Source organism: Charadrius vociferus, unplaced genomic scaffold (assembly GCF_000708025.1).
Source record: "Charadrius vociferus isolate BGI_N301 unplaced genomic scaffold, ASM70802v2 scaffold414, whole genome shotgun sequence".
Lineage (NCBI taxonomy): Eukaryota > Metazoa > Chordata > Aves > Charadriiformes > Charadriidae > Charadrius > Charadrius vociferus.
Window position 1 is genome coordinate 1887129 of NW_009648079.1, and position 15122 is coordinate 1902250.

The following is a 15122-nucleotide window of genomic DNA, read 5'->3' on the forward strand; positions in this document are numbered from 1 at the left end:
GGGAGGTGGGGGCGGGGTGCGGAACCCAGGGGCAAAACACATCCCGGGGTAGTGGGGGTAATGCCTGGCACAAAACTGCGCTTTGCTTCCAGTTAGTCTTGCTCTGGGCATCCCTCAAAATCTTAATGCTAAAGCTAAGGGAGGAAGTAGTAAAACGCTGGCGTAAAGAAAAGGCACAGGAGTTTTGCTCGTTTATCCTCTTTTACCTACAGTTTAATGCATAAAAATGCCAAAGTCTTTTATTTCAAATTATGGATTGCAATACACAAAGCATTTTAGCTCATAAAAGGTATTAGAGTGTAGTATGTAAATTGGAAATTGCAGACTTCCTTTATTAATCTGGAAGCAGTGTAATATATTCAATTTTGTTGATGTTAATAGTAAGAAAAAGTTAGGCAATAAAAATAGTTGTAATTAGCTTTGGGAGAAGTAATACAAATGCTAATGAGTTTGATGGCACTTCAGCATAGGCATGTTTCACCAAAGAAAACCCATCCTTAAAAATTTAAGCTCTTTGCAACCAATGCAGCAGGAGGCTTTTCTTTTGCAGTTTTCATAACTTTGGATAAGAGAACACATATCCATTGGACACGTATGTGTATAGATAAATAATTTGTGGTGAAGAAGGAACATTAGTACTCAAGATGGTTCCTTACATATGCCTTTAAGATTGCAGAAATAGTTTTAATTTTATTGTTAAAAAACCTGGGTCAAGAATAGCCAGGGTACCATCTGTAAATCAGGGGAAATAATTATCCTGCTAGCCAAGGATATGGCTTGTTTTTAAAAGCTGTTGATATGGGGTCACTTATTTCAGATTTAATCTACAATATATATACTTCATGAATTAAAATACTTGTGGAAATTCAACCCTATTTTATTCCTGATGTTGTGGAAATTAATAATGGAAATTAATTGTGGAGTTGCATGTTACATTTCAGGTACCTCTTTGCAGCTGGTCTATGTTTCACTACTTCTCTGGCATTTTTATACAGCTGGAGATAGCAAATGCATAGGTGGTTGCATGTGGTCATTACACAAAATGTAATCCAGAAGTACGGAGACAAATTTTTTAAAAGGATTAATTCACTTGTCTCGTGTCTCATGTTGGGTGCTGAGAAGTAGGTATACTCTACTGCAGTTCAGATCTGATGCAAGTAGAAGGTGTTTACCTGCATTTACCCATCCAAGACTCCATCAGCAATGTGAGTCAGAGAAATAAGAATAATTAATATAGACACAATACTTTCATAAGGATATTGATATAACTAACAGTTACAATTTACACTCAGATGTCATTCTTACTTGGTAATATTAATAACACGTATGATTGAAAAAAACTTAAAACAAGAGATGGATAAGTTTCTTTTTAGTTAATATGTAGAAATTGGGTGTAAATGTGTGGTTTTCCTCTTTTAAATGACCTTTGCCAGTATGCAGAGGACTGCCACCTGATCTACGTGTTGCTCAAGCTTGTGATAGATTACTTGTGGTGTGCTGTTTCACTGAGTAGTTACAAATTTCAGTTGTGTTTTTCTCTGACTTCAGAATAAGTGAAAAAATACCTGAGCTGATGTCAGTAGTGCTCTTGAAATCAATGGAAGAAAAACGTTTCTGCTGAGGATTCCTGGATTCCAAAATTCCTAAATTAAGCAGGTTGTAAACAAACATCAGAATAAATATGAAAAAAATCCACCAGTCCTATATCCAGTCATATAGAAATGACAAGGAAAAAAAACCCTTTATGGATGACAGCCATTTCTTAATTTTTTTTACTAAAATTCAGTAGGATTAATGTTTCCGACATAATTTTTTGTGCAGGTTCAAGTACTACGTAGGTGCTACTACCTTCCTTTGTCCCTCATTGACTGCTTCATGTTTGTGCTAAAATGAAGTTTCCCAACTGCGAGAGGTCATCAGGCTTTTTCACAAGTAGCAATTGAGATTGCCTGACCTGCCTACAAAATTGGAAGCCGAGTCATCTGTATAAAGAATGTTTTGAACTGGTGTTTTTCTTTGTCAATTATCTGAGCAGTGGAGAAACAGTTTATCTAACATCAATTCCCTTGGAATATGTGGGTTTTTCTGTGGAATAACTGATCTTAATGAACGTGGGAAATTGGCGTCAGGTTAAATATTTATTCATGGTTCAGCTCATTGAAAAAACTTAGGAGTGCCTTCATCTCAAGGGCTTTGCCTTTAAAAGTTGAAGGCAGAGAACCTGTTACAGGGTCAGCTAGAAATTATAAGAAACAACAAAGGACCACTTATGAAGCCTCTACTGATGAAATATTTTGTGAGAAGGAGAAAGCAGTCTGCAACTTTGAGGGGGGAAAAAAAAGATCTGCAGCTTGAATACCTGTTTGAGTATCACAGTCACAATATTTAATTAGTCTCTGATAACCTTCTAATGCATATTTAGCTACTATGAGTGAGAGAGAAGTATTTGCAGAAAACAGAGTTATAGTAGCCTTTATGAAAGAGAGAAACAAGCAATGTGGCCACAATTGAAGTCGAGGCAGAAGTCCCGCATACTGGACAATATGAAAAAGCATAACTTGACATCAGGGGTTAAACTTAGGTGAAAGTGGAAAAATAATGGCAGTCCTTGTCCAAAATAAACTCGGTCAGGGTGTCAAAATGAGATATTGCTTTTATTACACTGTACTGATGCTGAGGCATTGATTTTTCTTTTATCTTCTGGCCTGCTTCTCAATCAGCAGAATTTCTTCATCAGCACTACTTGGCACCTCACAACTGCGTGAGGCTTGACTGGGAGTTGTGTCTGGGCCTCTGGAAGGTAGCATGCTCTTGGCTATAGGGAAAACATAGTATTACCTTCACAGTAGGCTATGCTGATTTTCACAGTGTAATGGTTTCCTCTTTTCTCACCTGTTTTAAAACATGACGGAGAAAGTAGCTTTGCTTTCTTCATTTGGACAGCTTCTAAAACGCTCTAGCTAGAGCCTAGAATCAACGTTATAAAATATTGGATGAATGATGGATTTAAGGTGACACGTTCTCAGAAAGCTTGGTCAGAATAAAGACCTTTTCTGCTCACAGACAGCATCTGCCCTCAAAGTTAGGTGCATCTAGTACTGGTCGATCAGGTCTTTTAAATCACTAGATACAACATTGTTATTCAAAGTTATTCAAATAATTTCTTGAGGATTTTAAAATTTACTAGCTATCGTGCTTTGTATCCTGTAGAAGCCCAGGCAGCTAAACTCCAGAGAGATTCTTTAAAAGAGATATAAGTGTCATTCCAATAAATATGAAAACCTGCTAGACTACTCTCAGAGCACTTTTTGGTAAATTATGCACTCTCTGAATATATGAAGTTGTGATTACTGGTACTGGTGGAACATTAACTATCTCCTTCCTTTGGGATTTATGGCTACTTGGATTTTACATACTCAACGTAACAGGAAAAAAACTAAACAACTGTGCCTATCTCTGTTGGTACTCCCACTCAAAAAAAACCTAGGTGAATTTTTGACATTTTCCATTCTTCAGAATTTTTCTGCCCTGGGATTTTTTTTTCAAGTCCATCAAGATTATTTTAGGTTAGGCAGGGGGAATTTACAAGAATAATTATGCTAATATTCCTTGATAGTGGCAATAATGTAAAAAAAAAATGTAATACTTAAACATCACTGTAATTTTGTAAGTTATTAAGTCATAATCAGATCTATTAACTATACTTTGTGATGCCTCACTGGAATGTATTCAATAAATCAACTTCCAGCTAATTCAGTTTCTCTAAACAGTCCTGTACAATATTATTATGTAAATTTGTAACTGTACAAAAAAAGAAAAGCAAAAGCTAGTAGGGACTAAACTTGCTCTCAGCCACATTTTGAAATCCTAGGCATATCAAAAAGCACAACTGGGACATATTTATTCATACATTGGTGGTTAGGAAAGGTGGCAGCTTTTGATGAACCTACTCAGACTTTACCATGCTGCTTACATGCGCCTGAGGTGCTCCACAAATCAGACTGCCATCTCCCATCCCTTAGCTGCTCTCCATTAGCACTTGCAAGTCTGTTGACTGCTGCATGACACTGAATAATTGATTTTTTTCAGCCGTGCTCCCATGTTGGAGAAGCTGTAGCGTGGTTCTGCTTCCATGTTCCCAGGAGCACGCAGGGCTGCATGGGTTCCTGAGCAAGTTCTAGTGGTGATTTACCATTCCTGTTTGTGTATGACACATCTAGATATTTCAGAGTGGTTTCCAGTCATTAAATATACATTATGACACTCATGCAGATAGTTATTATGCTCGCTCTTCTGATGGGAGTAGGCGTTTCTTTTCCTCATTTTTTTCCTGTTGAATCAGAGCAAAGGGCGCACGCTGAAAATTCTTGACTTCCCCTGTTAAACTCCTCCTCTGAAGAGATGAAGTTAGGGTTAGAGATTGTTAGCTGAGCCGCAGTAACTTCCTTCACCGTCTTAGGCAGCAGGCTAAAATGTGTCAGCATAAGCACACTTGCACTGAAATGTCCTTCCATTGCTTTGGTCACCTTAGGGGGCCTGGAAGCCCAGCTTCCAGTCTCAGTAGACCAAAAGGCACCAGTGGAGTGTCTGTAAGCAAACTTTTCTTCCTCTCTCCACTAAACAAAGTGAAGACATCCTTTAGCCAAAATGTTTAACAACCCGGGGGGAAACAAACGTAAGTTACATCAACTTCTGTGCATTTCTGATTTGTATTAGAGATGAAACAGACCACAGTAGCATGTCCAGGATGTGAGAGGCGGGCAGGTGATACACAGCACCTTTTGTTCCTCCCTTTTGCAGAGATTTAATTATCTTTCTCCTTCAAAGCATAACAAAAGAAAACACATCTTAAACCTCATCACTTTCTAATCTAAATGCAGAGTGGGGAAAAGAAATCAGAATAATGGATGCTTCAGAAAGGTGCTTGTGTTTAAGCAGTGCATTTTGTCCCTACTCCTTTTTCTTTGCTCTTTATTTGCTGTGGACCCTCACCCTGTGTGAGAGTATTTCTCATAGGTTTTCTTTTTGTTCTAACCTTTCAGTAGTTTCTTCATGTGTGTCTGAGATCAAAGTTGTTATCATCTGAATTTAATTTACTATACCCTTCTCTGTGTGATGGGCTGCTATTTCAGAGGGTACAATGCCACTATTAATCATCATAAAGAAAACGCATGAAAACAGTCCAAAATATGTGTCAAGCACTTCAGTGTGATGGATGCACAATAGATGGCACCATTATTATCACTCAGCAACTTGAAAACTTTTGGTCCTCACATTTTCTCCCTTGCAAACATCATTAACTTGTTCACGGGATCCAATACTTCGTGAAAAATATATTACTCTTCTACTCACTTTTTCCTCATCCTTCATGCTGCATTGACAGAGCCAGGTATCTGAAATTTCTTAATGCATTGTAAGTTTACTTCTTAGTGTATGAGGTAGCGAAGAAAACCCAAACAAATGGTTTTATGGAACAAAAGTCAATTATATTGATTTTGATCTGTTAATGCAAAAACAGATTGTATGAATGATTGTAATTAGGTAACTTACGTTTATTGGTCACAGTTTTATTTACTCCTTGGTTTTGTTCTCTTTCATGAACCAGAAAGACTTAAAGACTAAAATATCATTGTATCAACTGAATGTGGATAACATTTTTCTTCTTTCTTTAGTTACAAAAGTGATGCACTGTCCAGGTCCAGCAGAGCTTACAATGCCTGGAATAAAGCGGCTCCAATTTCATGAGATGGGTGGCATCTTAGAACTGATGTGAAATGTTCATATAGCTGCACAGACTAGATATGCTTAGGTGTAAACTTACAGCATTTCAAGTACCTGGGGGTAAATGGTGTACCCGATTATGGATGCTATTGTCTGGTAGTAGCTAATGATAGCTCTATTCCTGTTTCAGTAGGGAGGGGAGCAGGGCTGGATACAGCCCAATGCAGAATGGGGAGCATTGTGTGACTTTTGAGTCCTTCTCTCATATGCCAGGTAATATGAGCCATACCAGATGCCTGCTGATGGTGGTAGGAGGGCCTGCTCTTTCTGTAAATGGTCTGGTATATTTAGCCCCAGGGTAAGTTGCATGAAGTGGTATATATGTGGAAGGTGTAGCAAGAAGAAGGCTTACCTTGTGCACTGGCAGCATAGTCACACTTAGTTTCTTCCCCTTTGGAGAGCCAGACACCAGAGTCTTGCTGGAAGACCTACGAGCTGCCCATTGCCTGTGCTTGGAGCCTTAGAAAGACGCAGTGTTTCACTGCTACAACCATGATACCACAGCTCCTTCCCATTTGTGCAACCCAGTCTGCACATGAGAAGCAACTATCTGTCCCTGGTACCCAAATCTAGTGAGACAGGTCTCTGCAAACTGCAGATTTTCCCACATTCATGTGATGTCTTCTAATCATAATCTTCAGGAGACTATATGTACAGATGTGCTTTGAATGTGGAAATAAGGATTATAAATAAATAGCATCTCAAGCAAGACTTCTGCAAGTTTGGTGTAGCTGGCTATTTCAAACTTATCCAAAACCTGTTGATACTGTGTAACGTGTTATATACATATATTTGAAAGGTTTGGGGTTTTTTTGGTTTGGGAAAAAAAATAAAGGGAACAAAGTAGGATATTCACAGTTCACATGCTGCATTACATTTTCTTGCAAGAAAAAAACGGATGTGGTTTAAAAGCTTTCTTTTTGTTCTTTATGAGATCTGTGATGTTTTTTATTTTTTCTGGTTTAAGAATAAATGCCTTGCCTAGGAATCTTGGCTTCTGAGATCAAATTTTGCTACTGTTTTGTGAAAGGATTGAAACTGTGAATCCTGAAGGCAGCAACACTAGAAGAAAACAAAACAAAACAAAATAATTATTTAGTCGTTTGTGAAGTAAAACAATATTTTTGAGTGGTGGGTGGCAACAGAACTGCTTCCAACCACTTGTATAGTTTCCACAATTATTTTCTGCTCACTGGAGTAATACAGCCAATTCCTGTATAAGATACTATCATCTGAACTACTGCAAGAACGGTCTTAAAAGCTGAAGACATCCAATAATTAAACTTTCTATTGCAAGGAAATTTTTACATTTTGGAAAAAAACCCACAACCTTTTCAGTCCTAAGGAAATTGCCATGAAGGTCCTTAGTATTTCATAAAAATGAAATTGATAACTTTCAATACACAAAGGAATGGAAGAAACTATCATTCCAAAGGCTAAATACCTATGTTAAAATGTATTTGCCTTAATTCAGGTACCATTAATTCACAGTTACAGTATGCCTGTAGGTAATTTTTATTTCTCCTAGCATTACACGTGTTGTTTTCTTTATAGTATTAATCAGATGTTAAAAAAAATTCAATTTTAGAAATGCTAAAACTCTTACATTTTTCACTTTAAAGCTTAATCAGACAGTATGGAAGAATCAATAGTTACTTAAATTTTGAAAGATTCTAAAAGCAAACCTGATTATAAGTTAGTGATTTAATGAGAATTAATGATTTAGTATGTTACTGAATAATCAATAATGGCTAACTGATGCTCTGAATCCCTCTTGCTAGATATGTTTTGGAAAGTTTGTAATTATGCCACATAAGTTTCTGGTGAGCATGTTTAACTGAAGCAATCGCCATGACATACAGAAGCACATGTCCTGATATCAAGAGAAGCTGCATTCTAGCAATGGACGAGGGAACATCCTGCAATTGAGATACCCATACGAGCATGACTATGCACCTTAGCCTATTTTATACTTCACCTGGAGGCAAGTGCTCTGACATCCTCCAGTAGCCAGTGGAGGACACAGCGAATCCCAGCTGGAGTCCAATTTTGGTGCTCTCCAGTGCCCTCCTAGGGGCTTCTCTTTCTCTTCACTGGCTATGTATTCCCTCCTCTTCTTGTGTCTCATAGTGTTAGGAAGGTGGAGAAAGCTTTTGTGCGGCCTCCTGTCTCTCATACTCCAAGCCCGCTTTTGCAGAAAGGGGTGAAGGTGACTTTCTCTGTCATGCCATAGCAAAATGCAGAAGGTACACCTGCAAGGTAGGTGGCTTGTGAATCCTTTTTGATATTTAACTTGAGCCACAGCTGTCTCCAAACTGACAGGTATATTGGGTTATCTGTTCTGTTTTCCTCTACCTGGGCTCTTGGAGATCTCACTCAGGTGGGAGTTCCTGACTTCTCCCATTCTACACACAAAGGCAGTGGCTACCAGCTAGAAGTGAGGATCAGGAGTGCTCTGGTCCACCTATAGCAGCACTGAAAACCTCTGATGTGGTATGGATATTGTTACACTGCTCTGAGTTTAAATAGGAAAAATGTTATCATTACTGTTCATTACACTGTGTAAACAATCCTGATACTGCAGAGAGGTCCGCATCGGCTAGTATCTGGTTCCACAGATGGCCCTCTGAGGGATCTTGTATTTATAATGTCTTTGGTAATGCACTAACAGAAATGAGGTTAAAAAATAGAGTCTTTGTAACAGGCAAAGTAAGACATCAGTGATAAATTCAATTATTTTAAATGCATCAGACCAGGTTCTGATTTCAGTTGCGTGGATATAAACAGGCCTGCTGGTATCATAGGTCTCTGTGCGTGTAAGTAAGATCAGAATCTGGCTTCAGGCACATAGATTCTCATTCAGTAAAATGCATCCAGATTAGACTTGACAATCTGTATTCACAAAAGTTTTAGTCTGTCCTTGGCATGTCCTTAGACATCAGTGATTCTGAATGATGATAATGTTCAAAATACTTTAAAAGGTGTTTTGGTTTGTGTTTTGGTTTTGTGGTTGTCCTGTGTTGTCCCTGTCCCCCCCGCCCCCCCCCGCCTCTTATTTGTGCCTGGCTATGTAACTTAGCATTTCACATACCTGCTAAAACTCTTGTATTGGATTTCCATTTCAGAGAAATCCAGCTGATGGAACACATGACCTATCAACTCTTTAATGACCACCACTGAGAAAATAGTTAATGGTGGGGATTTTTTTTTTGTTCTTCCATCTATCTCAAATTTATTTTATGAAAGCACTTGAATGTGATACGTTCAACAATATGCTGAGTGCCGCATAAGCTTTCTTTTTTAAGGTGTATATCTTTTATTATTGTCTTCCTTTTATTACTCACAGCTACAAATTTCAAATGTACAAGAATTCTTGAAGGAGAGGGAAGGGTGGGATTATTTTCTAAATGAAAGCACAAGAAATTCTGGTAGGGCAAAACAGAGGTTTCAACATCAAGCACATATGCAAGTCTTCAATTTTCAGACTGTGGTCTGAGCTAGGAATTACTGTTCTACATGGTGTAGTGATTTGCCTCACTTTATCCGACATAACGTTTTTCTGAAGACAACTGTTCAAAGAATGTATTTACAGACACAGAAGCTGTAGGCTGTAGTGTTAGACACAGAGTGGTAGTAACAAGATGCAATGATTATTTCAATATTTTTTTCTAAATAAATGGATTTCTTTTTAATGCATGAGTGAAAGGTATATACAGGGAGGTGGTCTGAGAAGCTATTTATCCATTTCCACTGTCTATACCAGATATTTCTGTAGCTCTGTATGGAGAGGAAAACTGTACTTTAAATATAGAGTTAAGGGACTAAATTCTACTTCAACTGCAACAGTAATTTTTGCTTTTATGAGGCAATAGTGACCTTCTCATGGTTTACCAGAAAGCTTGTACCTTTTTGCTTGTGATTTGCTAATGTTTGCATAGACTATGCTAGTTTTTTTTTAAAAAATGTAACTTTTAAAAGAAATTTATAACTTAATTATACTAAAAAGGGTACTTAAGTCTACATAGTTGTTATACTCACTGATTCAGACAAGACAAGAGCACATAAGATAATCCAAGCAATAACAGAAGAAAACCAAAATAGATGTAAGTTACTGACTCACCCAAATCAAATTCTGCAAAGCCTATGTATTTTAATGGATTGTGCCACTGAGACAGCAACAAATCTCTGGTAGTGCAACTGAAAGCCCCCTAGCTTTTTATGCCAACACTACTTCAGCAAAAGTTTTGTATAAAACAAGCTTTAAACTTTGTTACAGTCCTTCATATGACAGATTTATCCATGTTAGCTGATTTTCTGCCAACTGACTGCACCTGGTTCACTCTAAATTAGTGACAGCTAATTGTCAACAAATGGGAAGAAGCTCCCCTTGCCATTTTCTCTTGGCTGTGAAGCTGGCAAATGTAGTTCTTGCAACTATATTTCAGGTAGTGTAATGTTATATGCATAAGTTTAGAGAGGAAAAAAAAAAAGAGTAAATAGTAGTGATGTCTGCTCTTTTCTCTGTACTTTCTGGTGCAGGAAATGTGTGAGCACAGCTGTATTAAGTTGTGTTGAGGTACTCGTTAACTCAGCTGAGCCCTGGATGGAGAGACCATAAAGGGTGTGGGGGTTGCCTTGTTTTCTTCTCCACCAGTGAAGGGAGAATGGTTGATTTAGAAGATGGTGTAGAGAGAAGGAAGCTCTATAGGTAAGATTTTATATCTCTTACTTCAGTGTTTTTCTTCTCTGATGCTTTTCTTGTTATAGCAGGTTTCAGGGGAGAATAAATTTTTCCATGGAGAAGTGGATAGAGTGATTTCTCAGATTTTTGTCCCTTGAAGGATGTGATTTGTTTATCTCTTGGCTTTCCTTCAGTAAGTCTTGCAACAACTTTGGGGTTTTGGTTTTGTTTTTTAATGTAACTTCTCCTTATCTCTTTTGCAAGATAAGTAAAGGAAAAAGAGGAGGGAAAACAGAAAACTTTCTCTTCCCCTCTACCTCTCCTGACCTATTGCACCTGCTGTTCCTATTAATTCAGCATACTTATGACTTGATTCTGCCCTTAGTCATTTTATTTCCGTATTAGAAGGATTGAAGCACCACCGGTGTAAACCCAAATGTTATAAAAGTTGTCATACACTTGGCAGGTAAGATTTTTTACAGGTGTGTAGGTAGCCTCTCTTAGAACAATTGTTCTTTAATTAAGAAATGTGTTTGCTCAAGATAAACCTATTTCCTTGCACCTCTTGTGTGAAAAGTGAGGTTCAGGTTTCAAAGGAGGCTTATGCTTTGGGTTCTGAGTCAGTTTTCTGCTTCTATAATGACAGCCTCCTGTTGAATTTTCCTTGAAAAATGGAAACTCTAGTTTGAACTTTGTTATGTATGTGTCAGTGGCTTTCTTTACTTCTTTTCCTTTAGAAGTTGTTTCATAGAAGACAACAAATATGACAGAAATGGTATCTAATCAGGCTTAGATTTCCTCCCCCTCTTTGCAGTCATTGTGAAGTGTGCAGCACCATCCAATCCTCTGCATAGCTCTGTCTTTTTTCCATAGATGGTTGCTCCAGTGTGAAGAAAATGTCTCTGGATCCAAAATCAAAAGTAGTAATATTTGCTTCTTCTCTTCTCATTTCAAATGCTATGGACGTTCACCTCTATGCTTCCTCCTAGTAAAATGGCTGTCATCATCCTCTCTTCGCTAGTTATGAATGTTCAAGTAAAAATGCCTTCTTAAAAGTTAGATGTTTCCTTGTGGGGTTCAGATAAGGCATCTTAATGCTTTCTTAGTTGTGATATTTATATTACAACTAGCAGGGCTGTAGATACAAATGCCAGATTTTTATGGAACTCTAGCTTTCTGTAGACACAGTGAAAACAAAAATTATCTTAGAGATTTTAATTAATAGTAGTAAAGTAGGTAAATAACTAATTGAATACCATCTGTTTGCTTACACTGAGAATCAAAAATGTGTCTGTTAGTTTGGGGAAAGAATATTCATGAAACAGAATATCTCTTTTCCAAGATACTCTTTTTACAAGACTATTTCTTTGACCTTGCAATGGTAAAATATATATTTTTTTAGGGCATTCATTCATTGTTCTGTAATATTGCTTTGGGACTACGATTTTGTCATTTGCTTCCCCTTTCCTCTCAGGGTTAAACAGCCTGAAAAAGGCAAGACAAAACAAACAAAGCGTTGTAACATCCCTTCCTCTCTTCCCTCCATATGCCTGTGTGAGAGGGGATGGTGAGGAACTGTGAGTGCTGGCTGGGGAGGGCACTGTATCACTGAAATAACAGCTGTTCTACTGGAGCCTGAAACAAACTCCTAAGGAGAAAATCAAGGTGTTTGCAACCATGGGGAGTTTTTCTGTGCAAAACGATTATCTTCCATAATAGGTTTTGAAGCAAAAACCAATTTTAAGTTGGAATAGCTACATGAAGTGCATGAGGAAATATCTAGTGATCCGGGTCAGTAGTTGGATCAGTGACTAAATGAAAGAGTGAAAGTTTGAGCATCCCAGCAAACAGAAAATTAGAACACCCCTGATCCCTCAAATTATGCGAGGAAGACAGCTCTTGTAGTTTCCGTTGTGTTCCTTCCCTCTATATGTGGGGGTGAGTGGGGAGGGGAGTAACTGAAGTGTAGTACTGTTCTACGTGACAGCCTGTGTAGTTTTACTTTGGGTTTTTTTTATTGCATAAATAATACTGTGGCTTTTTAAATTGCATACAGCAGAGATTTTTTTTTAATCAGAGATTATAGCTAAGAATTGAGGACTGAGGTTTATTGAGGTTCAGTTGAACCTTCTGTTATGGATAGCTTCTGCATCCATGGGTTTGTAAAATACTTTTGGAGTGTTTTTAAAAATGAAGCTTACTATAATGGCAATATTAAAAGTGTGCTTAATCAGCCAATATGTAAACATTCCCTTATGCCATTATTTTTCATGTTTGTTTTTGGTTTTAAAGTTAATTTTTAAAAATTCCTACAACACTATTCATGAGAATTTTATAGCAATTTATAATGGAAAAACACAGATGTTTTTACAATTCCATCTTTTTAAAAACTACTTAAGGAATTGTTGCAAGGCTTTCCGCATGCTGGATAAATTACCTAACTCTTCATACACCAATTTCTGTGATATTTGCCTGCGCTTTAGGCTAGAAATTGCATCCCTTTTTTTTTTCAGCCAGGCCTGTGCAATTAGTATAGTTCTGACAAATCAGTATTTGATTAAACAGATCTTCTGAAGAAGCAGACCTGAATCAGAGTGCTAAAAAGGGGGCTAAGAGGGAATAATAGATAATTGCTGCATCTGACACTGATGTGGAAACTGTGACCACAGGAAGACATAGTTTGCCCAGTAAAACCCACAATGAAGTCCAACTCAATGGTGTAAAAAACCAACCAAACAAAAAAAAAACAACCAACAACAAACCCACCCACAAACAAACAAAAAAAACTCCAAACTTTTTTTTTAAAATTCACATTAAACACCAGCTGAGGAACTTCACCCCAGAAGAGATTCAGTACTATACAGCAAAACTTTTAAGTGACTCAGTGAAGTGCTGCTTGTTCAGGATTCTTAAACCTGGCAGGATTGGAACCTGTGGGTTTTTTTTTTGTGAAGTTCAGGACGTGTGTGTGAAAGGTGAATTCAAGCATTTTCAAAGAAACTTACTTCTGTGATATAGCAGTCTTGAGCAAACGGTCAGGGAGGTTCTGAATTGAAAAGCATTTTTATTGGTGAGTATTTATAAACGTAGAGCAATAGATATGTACTGAAGAAAATTGTGGCGTTTTGTTTTCTGCCATCCAAAGGTATATTTCCCGAGAGTTGTAACTAAAACATTCAACAATATGTCTTTGAATAGCATCCAATAATGCAATGGCTGAAAGACAAGGAAGTGGCGGAGTAACTGGATGGGCTCACTGGATATTAGCAATAATTCTGATGCTGTGGGGTCACCAGATCAGTGGACAAGGACAAGGTAAGTGAATGTTTAGGTTTGTTTTTTACTACGATTTTCCATTAGCTCAGTATTGCATAGCATTGGTTGGAAAAAGGAAGGTGTGTGATGAAGTGCTGAACTTGGGTGAACTGCTGACAAGAAATAAGAATATCAAAATCTGAAGTACTTCTGTTGAAAAGTCAAATGTTGCTTGGAAAATGATGTCTCAATGGCTCATGGGATTTTTCCAGGTGCTTGAATCTTTTTCTTGTGCTCTGTGATTGGAGTGTGTCTTGAAATAAATCTCCTATTATTATCTGTTGTTCGCTTTCTAGCTGTGGAGAAACAGTTGTTTCAGAGTGTATAGACATGGACACTGTGTGTTATTTTGCATGTTCATTGCAGATATCACAGTTATATTCAGAAAGGCTTTTGTTGCAGTGCTATAAATATTTTCCTTGCTGCATTCCTGTCTTGCTGATGGTGGTGCATAATAACAGCTGCAAGAATGTAGACAGGCAAAAAAATAATTCTATCTGCTTGGGTGTTTAATTTTGAAAAGTTAAGCATTATTACCTGTTTCTGATCTGAAGAGTCTAAGGGTAGGTAACAGAGAGGTAATAACAGGCTATTGTATTTTTTAAATATATATTTAGTATAAAACATGCTTGCATGTTGTGTCATATTGGGGGAGAGGGAAATCTATAAGTGATAATTTTGAGGCACTGAAATCAAAGTGAGGTGGACAGGCATTCCATTTTGAGGTATGTCAGGCCAACTTTAGGAAATACGTGTTACAGGTGAGCTGGGGTTTCCATGTCCTTAATTTACTGTCTCAATTGGGTAAAATGCTGTACTTTTTCCAGCTAAAGGCTATCTGCTCTATATCACTCTAGTGAATGACTACGAGCATGGTGCTGGCTAGTATATATATAGCCTGTGCTAGGTCTGTTCCACCACACAGTTTGGACAGAAGTAGTAGTTCTTAGATGTTAGAATGATAATGGTGTTTACTCTTGCTTGGTGCAGTTGTAGGTGTAGAAACTGGATACAACTCTGCAGGAAACTTCTGAAGAATTTAACACTGCCTCTGCAGATACTAAAAGCTAACCTCACCGCCCATAGAGCACTTTTGTAGGGTAAAGGTCATGAACATTTTGCACTAATCATGAGACATGCAGATGAGCTTTTCTGTGATTACAAACTTTGTACAAAAAGGTGAGTTGGTTTTCTAAAGATTTTTTTTTTTAAAAAAAGCTTCCGTTTTGACTTTATAGTCTTTGACTTGGAAAACCATATATATTTGATGATTGACTTTTTATGGTATTGCGCTTAAATGTGAATGGTATTAGAAAGAATGGGGTATTGGAAAGTAACATGAAAA

At 37.6% G+C, this 15122-nt stretch overlaps 1 protein-coding gene across 1 annotated transcript in view; it reads left to right on the forward strand.

Moving 5' to 3' along the window:
* Window positions 1-14663, forward strand: part of LIPI (lipase, member I) — a 75406-nt gene extending 60743 nt beyond the window's left edge. Inside the window, exons 11-12 of the mRNA XM_009883872.1 lie at window positions 13661-13777; window positions 14605-14663. Coding sequence (XP_009882174.1) covers window positions 13661-13777; window positions 14605-14663 — 176 coding nt within the window. The remainder of the gene's footprint in view (window positions 1-13660; window positions 13778-14604) is intronic.
* Window positions 14664-15122: the final 459 nt, after the last annotated feature.